This window comes from Cuculus canorus, chromosome 5 (genome assembly GCF_017976375.1).
Source record: "Cuculus canorus isolate bCucCan1 chromosome 5, bCucCan1.pri, whole genome shotgun sequence".
NCBI classification, from domain to species: Eukaryota; Metazoa; Chordata; class Aves; order Cuculiformes; family Cuculidae; genus Cuculus; species Cuculus canorus.
Window position 1 is genome coordinate 34,904,790 of NC_071405.1, and position 23,258 is coordinate 34,928,047.

General features: G+C 39.7%; 2 protein-coding genes across 12 annotated transcripts in view; one reads left to right on the forward strand and one right to left on the reverse strand.

Annotated features, from left to right (window-relative positions):
* Positions 1–21,246, forward strand: part of BTBD10 (BTB domain containing 10) — a 33,454-nt gene extending 12,208 nt beyond the window's left edge. For 3 of the 5 annotated variants that reach the window (XM_054066638.1, XM_054066639.1, XM_054066637.1), the window contains exons 3-9: positions 12,060–12,253; positions 12,562–12,847; positions 15,109–15,211; positions 15,956–16,076; positions 17,152–17,349; positions 18,707–18,817; positions 20,243–21,245. In XM_054066638.1, the coding sequence (XP_053922613.1) occupies positions 12,060–12,253; positions 12,562–12,847; positions 15,109–15,211; positions 15,956–16,076; positions 17,152–17,349; positions 18,707–18,817; positions 20,243–20,553 (1,324 nt within the window). In that variant the 3' untranslated portion in view covers positions 20,554–21,245. Of the gene's footprint in view, positions 1–5,892; positions 6,237–12,059; positions 12,254–12,561; positions 12,848–15,108; positions 15,212–15,955; positions 16,077–17,151; positions 17,350–18,706; positions 18,818–20,242 lie in introns of those variants that run through there. The other 2 variants (XM_009563814.2, XM_054066640.1) reach the window with 2 other exon arrangements.
* A 542-nt stretch (positions 21,247–21,788) lies between these two features.
* Positions 21,789–23,258, reverse strand: part of BMAL1 (basic helix-loop-helix ARNT like 1) — a 54,024-nt gene continuing 52,554 nt past the window's right edge. For 4 of the 7 annotated variants that reach the window (XM_054066634.1, XM_054066631.1, XM_054066633.1 and 1 more), the window contains exons 18-19: positions 22,973–23,075; positions 21,806–22,384 (exon numbers count right to left, since the gene is read on the reverse strand). In XM_054066634.1, coding sequence (XP_053922609.1) covers positions 22,224–22,384; positions 22,973–23,075 — 264 coding nt within the window. In that variant the 3' untranslated portion in view covers positions 21,806–22,223. Of the gene's footprint in view, positions 22,385–22,972; positions 23,076–23,258 lie in introns of all 7 variants that reach the window. The other 3 variants (XM_009563819.2, XM_054066635.1, XM_054066636.1) reach the window with 3 other exon arrangements.

The following is a 23,258-nucleotide window of genomic DNA, read 5'->3' on the forward strand; positions in this document are numbered from 1 at the left end:
AAGGGATAGAATGTGAAGAGCTGTCATTGAAGAGTAGCCACGAACAGGTTGAAAGCTTGTGCGTAAAAATTAAAGATGGAAGAACCAATGGGAACCTTGTGGTTGGTTATACTACAGGCCACCTGATTAAGGAGAGACAACTGATGAAGCCTTCTTCCTCCAGCTACAGGAGGCTTCGCACTCACAAACTCTCATCCTACTCATGGACTTCAACCACCCAGAAATGTGCTGGAAAAGTAGCACAGCAAGCTGAAGGCAGTGCAGGAGACTCCTGGAGTGCATTGAGGATAATTTCTTATTCCAGCTGATAGAGATCCCCACCCGAGGAGAAGCAATACTGGACCTTATGGTCACCAATAGAAGCGAACTCGTCAGTGACGTTAGGATCGATGGCAGCCTGGGCTGCAGTGATCATGCACTGGTGGAGTTCAAGGTCCAGAGGGATATGGGACAGGTGAGGAGTATAGTCAGGACACTAAATTTCAGGAAAGCGGACTCCCAGCCCCCTGGGACATGGTCCTCTGAGACAAGGGAGCAGAACAGAGCTGGAAAATATTTAAGGAAGCTTTCCACAGGGTGCAAGAGTGCTCGGTCCCCGTATGGAGAAAATTGGGCAGGAAAGGGAAGAGACCAGCATGGCTGAGTCGAGACCTGGTGCTTAAACTAAAAAAGAAGAAAGAACTGCACAGGCAGTGCAAGCAGGGACAGGGAACCTGGGATGTGTATGGAGACGCTGCCTGGTTGTGTAAGGATGAAATCAGGAAGGCCAGGGCGCAGCTAGAGCTGAACTTGGCAAGGGAAGTAAAGACCAACAAGAAGGGCTTTTACAGGTACATCAATCAAAAGAGGAGGGTCAAAGAGAACGTACCCCCACTGATGGTTGGAAATGGGGATCATGTATTAACAGATGAGGAGAAGGCTGAGGTACTTAACAACCTTTTTGCCTCAGTCTTCACCCATAACTGCTCTCCTCGCCCCTCCTGTGTCATGGGACAGCAAGATGGTAACCAGGGGGGTGGACTCCCTCCCACAGTAGAGGAGGATCAGGTTTGCAAACACCTGAGGAACCTGAACATATATAAGTCCATGGGACCTGACGAGATGCATCTCAGAGTCTTGAGAGGAATTGGCAGAGGTGGTTGCCAAGCCACTCTCCATGATATTTGAAAAGTCATGGCAGTCAGGAGAAGTCCCTGATGACTGGAAGAAGGGTAATGTTGTGCCCATTTTTAAAAAGTTTAGAAAAGATGACCCTGAGAACTACTGACCTGTCAGCCTTACCTCTGTGCCTGAGAAGATCATGGAACAGATCCTCCTAGAAGCTATGCTAAAGCACGTGGAGGACAGGGAGGTGATTAATGGCAGCCATTAATGGTTTCTGTCTGACCAACTTGGTGGCTTTTTATGATGGGGTAACTGCAGCAGTGGACATGGGTAAACCGACGGATGTGATCTATCTAGACTTCTGTAAAGCCTTTGACACAGTCCCCCACAACTTCCTTCTCTCTAAATTGAAGAGAGATGGATTTGATGGGTGGACGTTAAGGTGGATAAGAAACTGGTTGGATGGTTGTATTCTAAGAGTAGTGGTCAATGGCTCAAAGTCCAGATGGAGATCCATGACAAGTGGTGTCACTCAGGGGTCTGTACTGAGACCAGTGCTGTTCAATATCTTTATCAATGATATTGACAGTGAGATTGAGTACGCCCTTAGCAAGTTTGCGGATGACACCAAGCTGAGTGCTGCAGTTGCCACTCCAGAAAGATGAGATGTCATCCAGAGGGATCTGGACAGACTGGAGAAATGGGCCTGTGAGAACCTCATGAGGTTCAACAAGGCCAAGCATAGGGTCCTGCACCTGGGTCGGGGCAATCTCCATTTTCAGTACACAATGGGAGATGATGTGCTTGAGAGCAGCCCTGCAGAGAAGGACTTGGGGGTGCTGGTTGATGAGAAGCTCAACATAAGCCAGCAGTGTGCACTCGCAGCCCATAAGGCCAACCGTATTCTGGGGTGCATCAAAAGAGGCGTGGCCAGTAGGTCGAGGGAAGTGGTTCTGCCTCTCTATTCCTCTCTTATGAGACCTCATCTGGAATACTGTGTCCAGTTCTGGAATCCTCAACGTAAGAAGGATATGGAGCTGTTGGAATGGGTCCAGCAGAGGGCTACAAAGGTGATCGGAGGGCTGAAGCACCTTCCCTATGAGGAGAGGCTGAAGGAGTTGGGCTTGTTTGGCCTGGAGAAGAGAAGGTGCAGGGGAGATCTTATAGCGACCTTCCCGTAGAAGGGGGCCTACAGGAAAGCTGGAGAGGGGCTATTGATAAAGGCTTGTGGGGATAGGACCAGGGGGAAGGGGTATAAACTGGAGAGGGGCAGATTTAGACTAGATATTAGGAAGAATTTCTTCACTATGAGAGTGGTGAGGCGCTGGCACAGGTTGCCCAGGGAGGTTGTGGCTGCCCCATCCCTGGAGGTGTTCAAGGCCAGGCTGCATGGAGCCTTGGGCAGCCTGATCTAGTGGGATCTACCATGGCAGGGGGGTTGGAACTAGATGATCTTTAGGGTCCCTTCCAACCTTTACTTTTCTATGATTCTGTGAATAAGATGGAAGAAAACTTTCAGGAACTGCACGTTGACTAAACAGTGACTAAGGTTCAAGCAAATGGTCTCTGAATTACTGTTTGCAGTATTAGGTATTGCTATTCTGTATCTTCTATTTAATTTTTCATTGGTTAATAGCTTCCCACATGTAATTTTTCTATAGTGCTCTAGTTTTTGTTGTTGTTCGAAGCCTTTAATTCTAATTCTCTTGTACTAAGTGCTTTCTCTGGAGTTGTGATGAAAAATTGGTGACTTAAATTTGTCTCTTTCTTAAGATTTATCCTGGATTTGATTTTCGAAATCTGTTTCTGTTCTAGTCTCATTTGTTAGTTCTTTGTTTGTTCATTCTATTTAGATAGTATTAGATGCAAATTCCTGCCTGTACAAAATGTGGCTCTACTGCAGTTTTGTTGTCATCAGCGTTGAACCTCTTGAATCTTTGAAAACCTTAAGCTGCTTTGAAAAAATTTCGATAGATGACAAGTTATTGTGCAGATGCTGAATGCTGGGAATTTTTTTTCCCTAATATTGTTTTTGCATGCTGGGAGGATGCATTCATGTGTTGTGAATGGAAGTGCTACTTGCCTCAACATTTTGTAAGTAGATGAAGCATCAGAATGGAATGATATCAGAATGTATAATCTGTTTTCCACTGCAGAGTGGGTTTTATTTCTCTTCTTGTAAATTGGGTTTCTGCAGCTGAACATTGTATAGCAGAGGGCAGCCCACACAATATATGACATGGAAGGAATTAGGCCTGTTTTCAGCATGGGCTCAGGTCATAGTCTGTGAATTACCATGCATCATCTATTTCATGTTAACTGTGAACGTGCCTGCCCTTGGTTGCAACATGGTATTGGCAGATTAGGATCTCTTCTTGTAGATTTTATTGTCACCAGGATGTAAAGCTCTCAGAAGATGGGCTCTCTGAGATGGGCTCAGAAGACGTAGTCTTTGACTCTAGAAAAATTGTCTGCACTCAGTGACTCAATGACATCACTCTAATGATCTCATGTAAGATAAGGCATAGTCAATGGTCTTAAACAGTTTTGTGGGGTTTTTCCTTCCTTTTTGAAATCCTTCATTTCTGAAATGGCAGCTTGTGAATGCAGCTGCGAAGGAAAACTTACTGACTTTCTTTGCAAAAGCACACATTAAATCCTCCTGAACTTGTCCAGCACACTCAAATGACCTTTTCAAAATATCGTCAGATATTATTTGTGGTGGACTTGGGCATCATGCAAACCTTGACTTTCAATTAAGACACAAAGCACTTTAGAGGTGAAGCTATTATGCTCAGAACCATTATGTCCTAGAATGGTTATGGAACACGCTCTTCTGTGGTGTTGTCGGCTCATTTCTGCTCTGCCAGTAGAAACTGTAATGGCTACGTACAGGTTCAGTAAGCATTTGCATCCAGTTCTTTTGAATTAGAACTTCTGGAACTGTTTCATAGATTTGAGGTACTTTCCAGCTCAGAGGAAGAGAATATGGTTTAGAGGTTCTTGAACGTTGATTTTTACCTGATGTCCTGTTTTGAAAGTAGAGTAGGAATTGATATATAAATAAAAGCAAGCAGCGTTTTTATGGAGGTCATATATTGAGTAGCTTGACAGAAGTCACGAAGTATAAATGTTTACCCACCTGAAGGTTAATTCCTTGCTACTTGAAAAATCCTTTTGGCAACTGAAAGCTCATGGAATTTTTTTGTCATTTCCTTCCTGGAATGGAACTGAATTACTAAGAAACGTGTTAGTCATAGTCGAGAGGGCCCACTGAAGACCAAAATTATGTGAATATTTAAGAGTTTTGGAGCAGGAAAGCATTCACGGAGTTGCTGTATTGAGCTTCGGGAAGATCCTGTAGCACTTCCTAATTAAGCAAAGATAATTCCTTCTGAGGGCTCCCTTGCTGGAGGTTGAGCCTCAAGTTAAGTATGACTGCTGGACCATGCTTCTACAAGATTGGTGGATGCGTGCTCTGGTCTGAGAGGTAGTTTTGAGGGAACTGGGAGCTAATCCTTTGATAACTGAAAGAACCTGTGTGCACCTACATTTTTCTTGTTGCTGGGGAACTGCTATAATAAAGGCAAAAAAATGCCAGAAAGTGGAAATTTTTCCAGCATACTTTATATACAGCTTATTATAGCAACATTTTCCATGGCTTATTTTGAAGGGAGGAAAAGGCGTACAAGACTGTGATGGTTATTCTGCCCCTGGGGCATGGGGAGTGTGGTTGTGTGAATCCTCACAAGACCCTAAAGCCAGGAGAAAATTCACTGGCTCATCTAACTAAAATTGAGTGAGCAGAAATTTTCCTTCCATGTCTAAAGAGCTGACTCTAGACCAGAATGTCGATGCTCTCCTGCCTTTCTAATCACATGTATCTTGTTTTTCTTACAGACTTCCTATTTATAACAGAAGTCTTTTGCTGAACAATCCCCTTTATTCCTTCAGCTTTCATCATATTTTAATTTCCACTCTGCCTGTAACGTCTTGATTTTTATTTATTGTAAGACTTGCTTTTAAACTGTTCCTCCAGTGCATTGTGGCTCCTTAAAACAGCCTATAGACACTCTAAGAAGAATTATTTTTAAAAAGGTGTAGCATAATGCTTATTTTTACCACAAAGAAAAAGCCTTTAGAAAATTTTATCCTAACACATGCTAATTTGCTTTTTGCGCTCAGGGGGCTTAGCTTGTTGTCAGGCATTAGATGACCTATTGGTGTGGGGATGTACTACATCAGGACTTGATGAACTTGTTTTCTGATCAGTAAAAGTACCGGTTAGTGTAATTATATACTAGTATTTAGATTGTCACAAACTGTGGCATGTCCTACCTGGCTTAGACTTGCTGGAAAAATGATTTTTGTAGCTCAAAAAATGAAGGCTGTTCTGCCTTGTTATCAAAAGGCTATTACTGTTACCTGCTTGTGAACTCAGTGAAAGTTGAATTCATTTTAAATATTAAAGCAGGCAGTCTTTACAGGAACAAATTAACCGTCCCCTGAAACTTGCATGGATTTGCCTGTCTTGAGTGATCATGATCACAAATGAGAGATGTGACAAGAAAGTTAGCAATAACCTTTTCAGATGTGGTGTTTGTGTGCTGAAACCCGACAAGCTGGCAGGACTAGAAATAGCTTCACAGATGGTACTTGGCACGGTACCAAGCAGCTCTCCTCTCGCGCGCTCCCCACCCTGCCTGTCAATCGCGGTACCCAATGGCTGCTTAGAGATGGAGAAACAGCAAGTATGAATTCAGCTCACAGGAGGCTGCGAGGTCAGACGTCAGTGTTGCACTACGCATGGCTGAGTCGGTGACTGTGAGAAATTGAATTGAATTAATATCTAGAGGGGTTTGCGTCTTTGAACACTTAATGGACTGTATAGCTACAGGCTCTTATCCTTGAGGGGAAGATGATGAAGGAAAGAGTGAGGCTCGCTGATGGTGCAGTGAACTACTGAAGAAAAGATGGAAATACCAAATATGCTGAACTTAACAAGTAATGCCAAAGGATGCTGATCTGGCTTTCAAAGCTGCCTTCTTGGAAGGAACAGAATTCCTTTGTGCTCTGATTTCAAAATTATTTCCATGCTTTTGTGTTTCCTCCCTGATAAATACAAGAGGAAGGTGCGTATCTGTTAACAGGAATAATCTGTGGGCATTGTTCAGGAGAAGAATGAGGAAAAGGAAAAGTACTGTCCTTTGTGTGCACTGGTCAATTGAAATGTCTGCTGACAAAGAACAGACTTCAGGGGGAGGAAGAGGGGCATAAGCGTTGTCATTGTGTGAGTCCTAGCAATATCAGCAGAAGAGATTTCTTCTAAAGACTTGTAGCAATGTATCTGTAATTTAGTGCATAGATAAAGCTCTGTGTCCTTGTTCTACAAGTGTTGATTATGTGAATCATCCTAGGAAAGGATTGGATCCAAGTTTATATTTTAAGAAGAGTTAGTTAATACAGGTTTTATAAGGTAAACAAAGGGAAAAGAGTAAAAATCTTAGTTAATATTCCACTGCTGTATCCTTTCATTTAGAAGAGGTTTTAGGGTGGGTTTGGGTATAGTGTGTATATTGGTTTAGCACCATAATTCTGTGTAGGCAAGAGACGGTTTTATGAAACAAGCATGTTTATTGGCAGACAGTATTCAGTAGGATGCACATGAAGTTTTTGTATTGGAATACATACTAATTGTTTTGGCAGCAGAATTAATTCAGGTTTTAATCACTAGTAATATATTCAGAGCAATATGTTGTTATGTATAAAGATAAACTGAAGCTCTTTCCACAGATGACTCCAAAGCATCGTTAAATTGAAGAGTACTTACATTTTTAAAAAACAGCTCTTCCCTTACTGCAAAAATCCAAACCTTACCAGTACGACAGGTGTGCCGTTTTGATGGTACTTTTTTCTTCTTTTACCTGATATTAAATAGATTTGCGTAAATAAAGCCTTGAGCTTATTTGGCTTTCTTTGTAAGGCCACTGCTTTTTAAGAAAATGCCTCTCCCTTTACGAAGGCAAAGCTTCCTTGATCCCTAACTTGAGGGGGGAAAAATAAATTCTGTCACCAACCTGGAATTCTCAAATAGATGCAATGCTAGTGTCCCACAGTTCCTTTGGAGACAGGAAGATCTGTATACTGAATTTGTGAAGATTGTCTAAATATGCTAGTATTCGTAGGGTTGGGTGGATTTTTCTCTTGCACCCCTTCTGCCACAGGAGGGTAACTGATAAAGCAAGACTCTTATATGAGTTTATAAACTAAAGGTACTAGATGGTCCTCAGATATGGGCCTTTTTCCAGCTTTAGAGGAAATAAGGCTGGGGGTTCAACAATTTTTTTTTTCTTTTACAGTTTTAAATTAAACACTATGTTGTTAAGCAGGAAAAAGTGTTATTTATAGGCTGGTGTTGTACCTCAGTCATTGCTCATGCTTTCCGTGGCACATTGTACAGCTGGTAGTCATCAGCTGGGAAATTAATTGAAAGTTGACAATACATATATTTTCAGAGTGAGATAGAGATCTAAAGGTATAATGACTTTCGTGGAGGCTTGAAGGAGTGCACTTTGCAGAGCACCATTGACTGTTGTAGGCTGAAATTACAGATTAATATAGGATGGCAGCCAGGTGCTGCGTGAGACCAGTGGCTTCCTGGCACTTTTAGCTATCAGCAGTTCACTGCTGTTTGAGAAGTACTGGTGTTTTATCTGGTCTGCATAATGCTTCCTAACATTGTGCCTTTTCTTGCAAAAGCAGCAGCTCTGCTTTGGTCTGTCGCTTCTCTGTTGGTGTAGGTCGGAGCTGCATCAACATGACTCTGAGCTCCCAGAGCTCAGAATGCCAGTTTGGCTTGCCTGCATCGCTGGGAAAAGGTGTGTAGGTAAAGTTCCATTTCTACAAATGTTAAGACTTCCAGAACAGGAGGCCCTGCCAAGTCTTTGTTAGCAACCTAAGAAATCTGTATTTAAAATTACAGGCAGAGAGTGAGTGTTTCGGTCTTAGTCATGCGTGAATTAAAGTTACTCCTAACAGTTTTTGCATTGTTGGTATGGGGCAAAGGTTTTTGCATTTCCCTGCAGAAACAAACTCCTGTCCCAATGGCTTTGTTGTAGGGGGTGGAAATGATATTAACAAGTCCTTCTATCAAAAAAGTAAAACATTCTTGGTAATTCTGATGTCTTTTTTTTTTTTTTTTTTTTTTGAACCCTCGCAACTTCTTCTGAAGCCTCTTTACAGGAAAATTTAAGCCACAAACTGTCTTTCATATGTACTGGCCACAGATGTAGCTCCTTTTTTCAGGCTAACTGATAGAGTAGCTCAGTGAGACAGTTCTGGTCCAATGCTGCAGGGTAAAGCCAGTAACACTCTTCTGAGGTGCTAGATTTCATCTCTTTATTATCTTTGTTCAGATTTAAACGTGTTTTAGTTGACTTGTTTATTGTAGAGCAAAGTTTATTTCAGTGGGAGGATTTATCTGAATACCCCTGCTGTTGAACAAATGGAACTTTAGATTTTGTCAGGTGTATCCAACGGATCAAAGAAATTTCTGTGTGTGTGTTCTGTGACTCAACAGTGACGAGATTTAAGATTGATATGTTAGATGGGTGTTATTAAGATGAGGAAAGACTCGTGATTCACATGATGCTGTCTCAAGCCAAACTGCTTGAATTCTCAGAAATCTTGCCATTTTGGCTTGCATCTTGCATCTTCTGGCTAGTAGATAATGCACCAGCCTCAGTTAGCATCTGTACTTTAAAGGGAGGAAGGTACAATGTAGAAGCAGAGCAAACAGATGATGTAGCCAGCTGCACTTCAAACAGGTCTTCGGAATTATTTGATCTGTTTCAGAAACAATTCATTTAATATTTAAGGATCCTGTACTCCTCCAGCTGGCGGCCACTGCCTCGTTCATAGTGCAGTGTGCTGAACTGATGGTTCATATGTCTGTGCTCCGAAGGGATGGCTATGGCTGGCAGCAGGAGGAACATTAATCAGCACATACTGGCTCTCTCCTCCCTGACTTGCTGGCTGTTTGTACCAAAGAAGTAGCCCCAGTTCTGATGCTAGGAAGATAGAGCTGAGAGAGTTATGCCCTGTGTGTTTAGTCCTTGATTCAGACATGACTAAGGAGGAAGCATGATGCTAAGCTGAGTCAGTGTGACTTCCTGTAGCACCTGTTTTTCTCAACTCCTGTAAAGAGATTATTAACTAGGGTTTGCCCTACTTCAATGTGAACTCTGAATCACTGCGTAGAGGGTAATGTGGCTTTAGATGGTTTTCTGGATTAAGAATCACGTTTTAATTGCCTTCTCTGTTAAAGGCTAATTCTAAGGGGTAATTCATATCTGCTTTGCCAAAATGTGTGATAAGCCTGTGTATCCTTACAGTGGTTTAGTTTAATTTTCTAGTGTTTCCCTGATTTAAAGCAACTAGAGCACTTTAGCTATTGAGGAATAGTGAGTCATACATTTCGGTACTATAAAATGTGGCACCCTCAAAACTCTGGTTTCTCACAGCATGTTTGGAAGTATTATCAGGGCTAGGATCAAAGTGCTACTTTAACAAAGGCCTGATCACATGGGGCTTTATTAGGATTTGCTGAGATATTTTGTCACAGGACTGCATTGTATGTGTTTGAGCACTCCATACACACGTTCCCACGCACCCACCCCCTTGTGGGATAGCTGTTTATACCGTCATGAGCAAATATAAATGTGCAGATGAGATAGAGGTAGTTCTTGTTTGGGGTTTGTTTTGGGTTTTTTTTTTTTTTTTTTACAGTTTGACCATTTCCTGGGAAGTTTGGCCATAGTAGTAGTGGATATCATCATGTATAAACAAGGGCTTTAATTACAGGTTGTAATCCACGTTTCTGATGATTTGTGGGCATATTTTGTACCTATTAAAAGTTGTTTTCTTCCATACATATATGCACACAAAAGATGCATATGTTTTCCTATATTTTTTATGTTCTTCAAAAGGTTTGCAGATCTTATTCTTGCAAAGTTATGCACATTTCACTTTCATAATACAGAATTTACCTTTCTCTTCTTAGAGAAGTACAACAAATAAGGAGACACATTAGCCATGCTGAAATGCTATATGTCTTAATACGTTCAGAATTGATTTGGAAGTCCTGAGGAAAATTCTATTTCCTTTTAGTGAAAGTAGTTGGATCATCTTTATTCTTGGACTCCAAATCTGAGCATTTCCAGCCATAAGCAAAGCTTGCAGTTCTTTTTCCTTATTCAATAGACCTTTGGCTGACTTCACATCCTAAAGATGCCTGTCTTATTGCAGCGTATTTTAAGCTTGGCAGGAAATAGTATTGCAGTAGATTCTCTCTGCACCAAAATTCTGCTTTATCGGATACAAAATCCTTCCCTCATTTAAATTTGGTGGGAGAAGCTTGTGTTCCTTAGATGAGAGATGTATTTCTTATTCTTAGTATTGTGCTAATGCTTATTTTGTGGCAATGTGAACTGCGTTAGATCCATCATAGCCTATTTGTTCTGATTTAAGCTACTCATCAGTCACTGAAACCTGAAGCTGAAACATGTCGTAGGAGATGTTCACTTTTATAAATAATCTTGACTTAATTTTTTTTGGTCATTACTTCCCGGCAACTTAAAAAGAGGTCATTCTGCTCAACTTGCTTGTACAGTTTATGCTTTTAAAATTTGTTGTGCTTTCTGTAGCTAGGTCATTATTTTTACCGCTTTGTGTTCTTGAATCCTACAGCATTCCTAGCAGTCATATTTAAAATCTCTTGGTAAAAGTCATGGGATTTGCAGGCTGCAAGCAAGTGGGGCAGTAAGGTTCCTGTGGGAAATTATGACCCTTCTTTATCTGTCAGACTTCGTAGCTGTGCAGACATCTGTCTTGCCAAAAGCCTCAGGTACTGGATAACCAAGTTCTTCAGTTAAACCCATAAATAAAGAATGTTGTCATGCCCACACTTGAAAGGCAGAGAGCAAAGGAACTGATTTAGGAGTTCCATTGGGGTGCAAGGATGCAGAAATGTGTTGTCCTGACATTAAAAAAATTCTGTTAAAGAGTAGAAATAAAAGGCGTATTTTTGGTAAAATTCAGCAATAGCTGTTGCAAGTTGACACTTGATTTTTTAGATTTTGAGGGTGCTGGATCTTGAAACTGACTGGTTTTGTTGGTAGGTTTAATCTTAATTGCAAAATGTAGTCGACTAGTATCTTCATCTAAGGAATATAAATTAATTTAATCCCAGTCTAAAAAAATTTTACACTGTTACATTAAAAATTGCCAGTTTAGAGCAAATGTCCTACTTGTTACTGACGGTGCTGTAGGTCTTGACTTTAATAATATGATTTAGATGTTTGCTCTCTGGCTTGTGGTAGCTTAGTGTTGTACCTTCTAAGAGTAGCTGAAAACTGAAAAATGAATGCACCCAAATAGTCCCTTGGCTGCTGTGTCTTGATGTATCAACCAGCATAAGGCTGAACACCTTTGTAAAAGACAAGCTGCTAAAAAAACTGTCAGTACTAAAAACGTGTCTCAGAGAAGGGTTTTCCAAAACAGGCTTCATTGGGAAAAAATACTCTGAACTTTTAATTTCATTATTTGATTAGAACATTACATTTAACAGTAAGAATCAAAGTAAAATGCTCAGTTGTATTTGACTTGCTTGTTCTGGAAGGCATTTCTGTGAATACAGGTTCACAGGCAGGTTCAACTGATCAGACAATGTCTCTGTAGATCGCACAGCAATAAACGGGTAATTCTTGCTGTCTACTTAATTTTCCAAATCGTTGTTCATGTTTGTAAATAGAAACATGAGTACAACAAAGAAAATGGGGGGTGATAATATTAATTTTCAAAATATGTATATGGAGTGTGAATGCCCTGAAAATTTAAATGTATAATGTTTCCATGATTTTGAAATGCTGATTAATTACCCTTATTTCTGTTTTCAGCACCTCATCCCGCATTGCGAAAGGAATAGACTACACAAAAATGAGTCTCCATGGTGCAAGTGGTGGACACGAGAGATCAAGGGACAGACGCAGATCAAGTGACAGATCTCGTGACTCCTCCCATGAAAGAGCAGAATCTCAACTCACTCCATGCATCAGGAATGTTACTTCACCAACCAGACAGTATCATTCTGGTATGTTCAGAGCTATAGCATTTCAGGATTAAAATTCTTAAGTTTAATTACTATTTTGTTGAAAGACTACAATAAAAAGCATTATTTTTGGATGTCACAACATACAGATTTCTTACATGTGCTCTGGGCTTGCGAGTATGCTTTTTTGATAGGTCATAGCTTTCTGAATAGATTTAATTGAAAGAAATTGTACTTAACTTACCAAGCTGCCATATTTCATGTCTGGAAAGACATAAACTGCATGCAGCTCATGTAAACGTATGATTATATTTCCTGTTTTTTCTCCTTCTACCTTGTACCCACTTAAGATCGAGAAAAGGATCACAGTTCATCTCGACCAAGCAGCCCGCGTCCTCAGAAGAGTTCTCCTAACGGTTCCATTGTTAGCGTGGGGAACAGCAGCAGAAACAGTAGCCAGTCAAGTTCAGATGGGAGCTGCAAGGCTGGTGGAGAAATGGTGTTTGTATATGAAAATGGAAAAGAGGGAGCTCGGAATGTAAGAACTTCTGAACGAGTAACACTCATAGTGGACAACACCAGATTTGTTGTAGATCCTTCTATCTTTACTGCACAACCTAATACAATGTTGGGCAGGTTTGTATCTGTTTTTTCCTTGAGCTCTAACTGTAGAAGAAAGCCATGAATACTTTATAGGTATTAAAACTGTTTAAATAGTTGTTGGACTCATATTGCTACGACTGATCTGCTAACGTTTAATATTATCAGTTTGCAAAGATAGTTAGGTAAAATCAGATGTAAGTTCTCCTTTGTATATGGCAGAGATGCCAGTAGTTTTTACTACCTAAAGAGTTCATAAGCAAATTAACATTTCCTGATGTACTCATTTCCTTCTATCTTGCTGTGTAATGCTTCTGTATTCAGTCCGTTTCTTTCCATCTCTTGTTTTTAAAGCTAGTTGCTTCATAAAACAAAATAGTGAGTCCTTTCAAAATAGCAAGGAGGAAGACCTTGAAGGAATTAATTTTGCTTAATGGGCTTACCCTGACAACGTTCAAGCTCAGCACATTTATTTCTGAAATGCTTTTTGGACAAGGGAATGTCAAATAGTGTAGTCAGTAAAACAGGTCAGAGCCTCTTTTTGCCAAAACACCTAATACTCAAAATAGTCTATAGTTAATAAAAGTGTGTAGTACATGTGTAATATTTTCTGTAGAAACTATAATAAGCAACAAAAGTGGGAAAAGGTTATGTATTTGCTCAAATACTGGTTGGTTTTGCATTGTTGAAATGTAGAGAGCATTTTAGAACCTTGTGGCAAGAAGGAAGTTAAGATTTATGTCTGTATCACTTTGGATTTGGCTTTTTTTGTAAAATATGACTGCTGTTCAGCCCAAAAGGATATAATTACTAAATATATATAAAGTTATTTGCCAAGGCACAGATAATGATATGATTAAACAATTTCAGCTTTGTTTAAATCACCACTGCATAGGATAAATAGTACGTTGGTTCCCTATTTTGTGAAAAGTCAAAGGGAAGAGTTACAGAGAAAGCAAAAAAAATACTTCTCTGTGTAAACAGTAAAGGGAAATAAATAGAAATAATCATTAAATGAAAGAAATCATCGATGTATTTGTATACGTCTAATACATAATCAGACTAACAAATGGGGGGTGTATCAGTGTGAAGTTATGTGGTGAAATAGTTTCCTTTTCCATGCCCAGCCTCAAAGTAAGTGGTGCTGGCTAATGCGCTAGATTTTTTGTGTGTTGCTGAGTTATTCTCCCTTTGGGATTGGTTCAAGGAACAAGCTTATTTTATCTTCTGCCAATTCAAAAGTAGGTTAATAAAGATATAGAAATACTGCTCTAAAAGTCAAGTTATTTATAAACCCGCTTTCCCCCAATGTCAGTTCACAGGATGCTAAACAGGAACAGCTTAGCTAGTGTGTCCTGGAAGGTAAAAGTAACTATAAGAGGAATGTTTTATTTGCCTTAAGCCTATGTCCTGTTAGACTGCCTTTTTCTTAAATATTATTTCCTGTCTTGAAGAGTGGTTAGAAAGCTCGTGTCAGATTGTTAGGTGAAAGAAGTGACTTCATTCTCCTTTATAACTGCACACAGTACACCAACTCTGTTTCTTTGCTTTGTGTGTATGAAAGCTAAGCATTGCCATCGGGTATATTTGTGAATAAAATGAAGAGTAGATGGCAATACTTTTTGTAAGCATAGGGTGTAATTCTGTATCAGAGGTGTGCTTATAAAAGTCACCTTTTTTTCCTGGTAATCTGATGGGATCCTGTAGGTAATGTTTGGGACTTGTAGTTTTCTTCTTAGCGCAACTCTCCTTGCATCATTGTAGGGAGAAATATGCTGTACGTCCTACCCTTAGGTACAGGTATCTTCGATCAGGATGTTATTTACAATTTTGAATTAACTAAACCTTTTAAGTGAAATTGAGGTGATTTGCATATACTTGAACACAAAGTCCTGCTTTGTAAATTACCTTAAATATCTTTAAATAATGAGAGTTACCCAAGAAAACATGTTTTTCTGCTACATCACCTCATGAATGCCAAAGATGTCTTATTTTGGCTCCTACTACCTTCAGCACAGGCAGGAAATAGCTTGGTCTAACTCTTGGATTGATCAAAGGGTATTGGCAAATAAAGATTGCAGAATAAATCTAGACTTTTTTGAATTAAACTGCCCTGCTTTCTATTTTCTAGTAGTCCTGTTAAACACAAACCAAACTGAACGGTGTTATACATATGAGACAGAATAGCCTAGTTTTTCCCTGCCATTTCAGTACAGCTATTGACATTTTACTTTTCAGATTGACATAAAAAATTGCTCGTAAGGGATTCTAACCAAATTACTTTTACTGTTGAGCAGGATGTTTGGATCAGGCAGAGAACATAACTTTACACGTCCTAATGAAAAAGGAGAGTATGAAGTTGCTGAAGGCATTGGTTCCACTGTGTTTCGTGCTATTCTGGTGAGTTTCCATGGACAGGTACTTTTAGGAGAAGCACTATGTGTATTAAGAGGCATAACTTCTTTATTCAGCCTTACTTGCATAACTGTACTTTGTGGATAGAATAAATACTTATCTTTTGTATTGTTCTCTCTTATTAATATGAAAACACCCCCCTTAGCTCTCTAGAGTTGTGCATGTGACAGCCAGGGAGAGAGGAAACAAGCATGAAATGAACCAAAAATCTACTGCCTGCCAGAAATTTGTTCACCTTCTCCTATGCGTGCAGTTCGCCTACTTCAGATCTATTCAGCCCTTCTTGTGCTGAAATTAGATGAGACAGAATACTGGCAGTTAGCTTGCTGCAGCTAAGAGGAGAAAAGCAAACTTCAGTCTAAGAAGAAAGTAGCACCTTATGTATTTCATATCTACACAGAGAAGCAGAGCTGCCATGCTGCTTTGTCAGCAGAATTGAAATAGCAAAAGCTGAGTGAAGTATAGATGACAGACCATATGCGTACCCCAAAATGATCAGTATTAATATTTGTCACTTAAATAATACTGTTAACCAGAGCTCACTGCTCTTGAGGCAGCTCAGAAAATTGGTAGATTTGAAGACACTAAAATTCACAAAGTTTAACGAATGTTGCTCTTTCACATTTTGGGGATTTGTTTGTGGAGAAAGTATCATAAATGAAATGATGAAATATTTCTATTGGTGAATGTTGAAGTCCATTGTGTTTTTTGTTTGCTGCACTCCTGTAGGATTACTACAAGACTGGAGTGATACGCTGTCCTGATGGGATATCTATTCCTGAATTGAGAGAAGCATGTGACTATCTCTGTATCTCTTTTGAGTATAGTACTATTAAGTGCAGAGATCTTAGTAAGTACAGAATTTATTAAAATAATTTTAATTATACAGACTAACTTAAGCAAATGTACCGGGACCATTAATGCCAAAGTTTATCCTTTATTGAAGTAAGAAACATGGCTGACACTACATGAGCAAAATCTTTTTTGTCTCTTATGTAATAAAATTCCAAAGACAATGGATGTACAATGTACACCTTGTGAAAAAGTATTTCTAATATTTCAGTATCTGATATTCAGATATTTTTCTTCTGTGGTCAGCTCTATGGGATACTTAAACTCTGATGCATTTGCAGTACAGCTACAGTACCATTAAGTGGTATCTTTTTTTGCAGAGAAGGAGGGTAACGTTTCAACTAGGCTATGTTGCCAACAAAAGTAGCATGGCTTTCCTGGTGGTGTAAGGTGCATCGTGGTTCCCAGTGTGTAGTCTCTCTTCAGCTCGTTCCTTCCCTGAACACAGCCAGCTTTGGCCGAAGTTTAAATGGCCTGGCCTGTGTCTTTTGGTTCTTATGATCCCATAGGTTGTGCCTCGCAGAGCCCAGCGAAGGGCCAGGCTGTGACGTTGCAGCTGTGAGAACTGTGCAGAGCACCTGTCTTCACCAGCAGTGCGGTGACCTCACGGCACGTTGCCTGCTGAGTCACAGTCGCAGTGCACTTTGTCCTTAGCTAAAGGATTTAGCAGCTCATGCTGTGAGGGTTTTGAGAGGCTTTGTTTTTAAGCTACTGCTTATGAAAAGTGGGTTGTGTGCTCTTCCAGCAACTGGCTTAAATAATGTTTCTTTTAAGAAGCCCAAGAGGAGTCTTACACAAGATTACCAAGTGTTTAGCAGTAGTAAAATACAAAGTAGGTCTCCTCAAAGTCACTCCATTGCCTACCCAACATAATGTTAATATCTGCAGGACAGTCGTATTAGTTTGAATTTCTAATATGGCTTCTGGTAAACTCGGAAAGAGTTCTGATACACTGTCTTTACAGCTGTCTGCAGGAAATACTGCAAAATAAACAGAACTGCTCTCTTTATTATTCCTGCCTTCTTTTCTTTACCAAGCTTTGAAATATACCTATGCTTAAAATTTTGCTCTAGGTGCTCTCATGCATGAATTGTCAAATGATGGTGCTCGTAAACAATTCGAGTTTTATCTAGAAGAAATGATTCTCCCATTAATGGTTGCCAGTGCCCAGAGTGGTGAGAGAGAGTGCCACATTGTTGTGCTGACAGATGATGATGTTGTTGACTGGGATGAAGAGTATCCTCCACAAATGGGAGAGGAGTATTCACAAAGTAAGTTTATTTTCATTGTTTGTGCTAAGCCATGCTAAGGTAGAGGTAGCAGTAAATGTGCTGTTTTATTTGTACTTAAGTGCTGTTAGCAAAGCTTTTACAACATCCCTAATGCCTCAAAAAACCTGAAGATTTGATAGTTCTGCTTAATATTTTGCTTCATGGAAGCATATGTTGCACATTATGTTCAGATGTAATAAAAAAGAGAAGCTAATTTTTATTATAAAGCTATTATAAAGCTTTTTTTATTATAAAGCTATTCAATGAGGGAGAAAGAAATACGTTTTCAGACAGGGCTTGAGAAAAATGGATGGAAGTCATGTTTACTGTGGGAGAAAACTAGAGGTTTTTTTGTGTGGGGGGGAACGTTTTTAGTGCTTTGGAAGCATAATGGTTTGGTGTATAAAGGAGTTCAAAGGACCTGTGAGTAGAGTGCCTTTCCTTGTCAGTGCTGTGCTTGTGGCTGAAAATGTTCCTAAAGTGTGAAAACTTGAAATTTGGGGGTTTGTGGGGCATATAGGAGCTTGAGATACTCTTTCTACTCCAGCAATATAAAATATTTGAAATCTCTTCCAAGTATTAGTTTTGTTTTGTTTCAGTTTTCTAAAAAAAACAAAACATGAACACCAACAAAAAAATTACACAACCTGCAGCTTTTCTTAAAGGAGGCTTGGTGTGATTATAGATCACACATGGCTGTTCTACTGTAGTAACACGACTGGCTGAGGTTTCTAGGACCTTTGTCTCTAAAACATGTTTATTAAAAGTACTCCCCATCTTAAGTAATTAGTTACATATATACTTTTCATAAACAGTTGATTTGGATCTCTGTAGCTGTACAGGTTTCATGGCCCCAGTCCCTTCTTTTAAGGCATTATAATTGAAATTTCAAAGGTGTTCCTCTTCTGCTTCAGAAGTCTGGATTTTCTGAAACCGATTTGGAATCTCTCTTATGTAATGGCAAGCAGAGTGGAAGCGTTTTTAATGTCTGCAGGATTTCCATCAAGAGGGGAAAAATTATTGTCTCTCTCTTTTGTGGAGGGTGAGTTGGGAGGGCATAATGTGGTTTGCGCTCTGGATCACCCTATTGCATTCCCAAATCCAACAAAAAAACCCAAGTATCTAAACCAGACTAAACTGATAGGGGAAAACACGTGTGTAGCCAGCTCATTTCACAGTTCCTTCTGCCATTTTTCTCTGACTTCTCTTCAGGATGTTTTCAGGAGTTCTTGAGTGTCTCTCCCTATTATGAAACAAATTCTAGAGTAAATCAAAACAGTGACAAAAGATCATTGTGTTGTAAGACTGGAAGTTTAATCTTTGAATGCGTTTTTTACTCATTAAAATGTATTTTTAGTTATTTACAGTACAAAGTTGTATAGATTCTTCAAATACATTGAAAATCGAGATGTGGCCAAATCTGTTCTGAAGGAAAGGGGTCTCAAGAAGATCCGTCTGGGCATTGAAGGTAAGAGAAGCGCTGCTAACTCTGAGGGGGGAAAAGGTCTGCTGCACTTCCCCACTTTATGGTCATCTCTGCAGCTGAACAAATAAGGATTGGTGGTGTTTCCTGTCAGTTAGATGCTAAAACAGCCAGAGGAGGAGTGGTACCCAATAAACAAAGGGTCCAGATAGAAAAACTGACAGGCTTGTGAGTGGTCTCCAAGATGTGTTGAGCTGCTGGACTGTTTGCAGAGTAACTTAGGTGGCTTCTACTCACTGACAACTTGCATCTCATGCAATTGGCCCTTTAGTTTTCACATCAAATCTCTATACTTTATTTGAAGTAAAGATGCATTTTTACAGCTTTTTGTATTCTGTTCTTGGTCTGGTGTCCTTTTTGGGCTTGAAAAATTCTGTTAAGTAAGTATTTTCTTTCAGGAAATACAGAACTATCAAATGGATCATTGAAATGCAAATAAGTATTAATCTGAAATAAACATCTTGCAGTTCAGGAGGCTGATCTGTAAAATCTCATCTCTGGCTTTGCAGAAGACAATAATAATAAGTAGTCTTTAGATTTTTATCATGAATGTAACAACTGGGTTTCTTCGCATTTAATTTTCGTTCTCATTGTCGACCCAAATATTTAAAAATCCAGCCTTTATAATTTGCAGGATTTCTCATTCACTCACCAAGTTGTCATAGTAACATTTGTAATTTGCCAACTAAAAGCAAATGCTTTTAATCGCTCGTGATCTCTAAAATAAGTAAATAAGTTCAGCTGAAGAGGGTGTGAGCCTTCAGACTGACACACCGTTCAACTGAAGAACTGGTTTTGTGCGTTTCACTGGCTGACGCCAGATCACTTCTGCTGGCATTTCTTGGTGTAGACAAAGAACAACTGCTTGTCTAAATTTTAACACCAGTGCCCCATAATAATGTTACTTTAGTAACAAAAATTATTGCTTCGGTGGAGGGGAGAGATGACTTGAACAAAGCACAGCCAGAACTGATAATTTGTCTAAACCAATGTTATTTTCATCATCTCGGAGCTGGGAGGAATGTGCCGATTCCACTCAGGAAGTTAAACCACAGATCACAGCAAGGCTGTTCTCTGCTTTTGAGATCTCATTTCCTGCTTTCCAGGTCAGAGTGTTTTAGAAAGAGCGAGCTGCTTTTGGCTCAAGAGAGGAGCAACTGGCTCTGCCTGTAGAGTTATATTCGTTATCAACAGCACTGTAGCCTCTTTCCTTGCTATTTGGTTGGTAGTTAAACTGCTGCCTGCAGAGGGAATGTGGAGAACAACATGATGGCATCTGTTTCCATTCAGGATGTTGATGATGACAACTGCTGATCTTCTCTCTGCTTCCACATGCTGCCTTTTTGTAAAAGAAAATCCTGAACTAAACAGTACAGGAAACGTTCACTTCTGCTGTACTCTGTTTCTTAGGTTACCCTACGTACAAAGAGAAAGTGAAAAAGCGACCGGGCGGAAGGCCGGAGGTCATTTACAACTATGTCCAAAGACCATTTATTCGGATGTCATGGGAGAAGGAAGAAGGAAAGAGTCGGCATGTCGACTTTCAGTGCGTGAAAAGCAAATCTATTACAAATCTAGCAGCGGCGGCAGCAGATATACCCCAGGACCAGCTTGTGGTAATGCACCCCACCCCCCAAGTAGATGAGCTGGATATTCTGCCTACTCATCCTCCACCTAATAACAGTGAGATGGATACTGAGGGACAAAACCCACCACTCTGATCTAGACTTAAAAAAATAAAAGCATGCTACTTTAAAGTGACTCTGTACTCAGTTCATACTACGCTGCAATTCCAGTTTTTTCCATTGTGTAACAGTGTTTAGGATATTGCAGTACGGACCTTTAAGAAGACCACAGGGAGTACCCAATTGTTTTTGACAGAGTACAGATCAAATGTCCTGGGGTTACAGTTACATGTATGTGTTTACCAGTAGGTTTGTGACATTGGTGATTTGTATGCAGGACTGTCCTCACTCTGAAGCCCATCAAAAACACCGGTCTGCTGGTGGCTAGTGAGCATCAGCATTGTTACGTGGGAGTTAGAACGCAGAATTGGAATTGATAGTAGCACTTTATAAATGGTTGATAAATGGAATTTGAAGCCATTTTTTATAAATGTATTGCACAATACTAACGAAGTGCTTCTATCAAAAGTATTAACTGTAAATAGTTTTGCTCTGAATAGATTGACCCTTTAAAAGTTATTGTATATGGTCGAGCACAAAACTACTTACTACTGGGTTTTTGGATTGAGGACATGATTCAATTACCCATGTAACATCTTGTTAAACTCAAAAGTTCTTCGGTGAATTTTTTCACTTGTTTGCAGTGTGAGCCATGTTCAAAAAGTGTGAACAATGGAGAGGGGCTTTATCTTAAATTTTGCCTTACCTTAAGCTGTTCACAAATATTTATTTAATGCATTTTTCATAAGTGTCATGAAATAGGAAAATGCAAATGGTTCATTCTTCATTTATTAATGATTGTAAACAAGTTTTTCATGCAAATAAAGTTTCCATTATTTTAATGGGTTTGAATTATCTGTGACTGAGATTACCTGCGGCAATGGATTTTTGTAAGTAGTTGCTTTTCTTTCCTCTGGGAAGGATGGTTAATACTGAGTGGAAAACAAGTATTTCTGAAGGTAGGCTAAGAGTCTGACATTACTTTTCTCTTATTGTTGTGTAGTTCCTTAGTATAAACTTGACTCTAAGGGTAGGTAATAATAATAATAGCTGCTCTAGAAGTTTATTGTAGTGACAGCATCACGTAGGTGTATGTAAGGCATTGGGTTTTCTCCCTTTTTCTCCCCAAGGCTAAAGAAATGATAAATAGGCAACTGCTTCTAGCATGCACCTTCAGCAGGGTTTTATCAAATTTATTTATCAAAGTAAATGCTCCATCTTAGAACAAGGGAAACATTTATTTTAAAAATATTTAACTGTCTAATACATTACACTTTAACAATATTTATAGTAAAGGATTCTTACAAGAAAGAATAAACAGCTTTATGGTACAATTAGTATAAGAAATATCCACATGGGGACTGTTTTGCAGTGTAAAAACACACCATACATCTGAAATGGTCATTTGCATATAAAAGCTACCACTGATGCCAGTGAGTTGCACAGTGATTTAAAAAAAATTTCAACCAACAGAATCCAAAATATACAAGTATTGCAAGCTATACACAGCTAACCAAATCAACACAGGACACTGTAGCAGGTTATTCCACTTTGTCTGAATTACACATGGTAGGATGAGTTGCATTCTGATACAGCTTTTATGAAATTAATCCATAAAAGCTTCTCAGTCCAACACGTTTCACAGACTGTAGAACTCCACCAATAAATGCACTTCAGAAGTTGGATGCTGACACCAGGTGCATCACTTACAAGGGCCACGGCAAATCGCTGAAGTCTACAGGGCCACCAAGACCTGCATCTGCTTCCAGAAGGCTCATTATTACTGCCATTGCTGCTTCGTCATTGCTAGGACTGCTCGATCCCTGATCATTGTCAATCATATCAATGCCTATATGAGAGTTCTCCCCTGTAGGAGGAAATACAGTAACTTGTCACAAGTTCAGTTCTGGTTTGTTTCCTTTACTTGCTATGAGCACTCGCTGTATGACTTGAGGCAGAATATCTGAACAGGCTCAATACTTTGGGGAGTATTCATCTGTCTGATATCCAGCTTGCCCCAGTTTTGGGGATCTCACCGACAGCTGGGTGTTAGACAACAAAGGTTACATCACACAGAAATCGCCAGTATGACTAAAAAGGACACTCTGATGTGTGTACCTCAAAAATAAGACTAGAGCAACATCTACAGGTCAGCCTCTCCTTGTCTTCAGTTGTTTAAAAGCATTCACAAAAAGCAGGTGATCTCAGCTAATTCACACTGATCCAGCGAGAGAAGAGAGGCTTCCAAGTACCATCTAAACCAAAATGCAATATAAAGTAAGGTAGCAAAGGACTGCCAGACTGCCCTTCAGGCAAACAGTGTTAGGTTATGGGCTTTGTGTCTCAGCCATGGCCTGTAGGTGGTGAAAACGAGTTCTTGCTGAAAACAACTCGCTAAAGCTGTCTGTATGTGTTTTGTTGGTATTGAGGCATGTTAGCGTGTGACTTCACTTACCGAGAATAGAGGAGTTGTCAGAATATGGGTAACCAGAGTTATCTTGGATCTGTCCAGACAGTAACCCAGCTGAAGAAATGTCTGGAGTGCCACCATTCAAGATCTTGAAGCAAAAAACAATACAACATTTCATGCTGATTTGTGGCTTAAGTATTACTGTCCTATATTGGGATTTTTAATACTGGGAAGATGGGCTTCCTGAAAAAAACCCCATCACCTAAAAGCTGACTTGTAAACTAGGAGCTACTGCCCGTTACACCCATCACGCAGCTGCTGGATGGACATC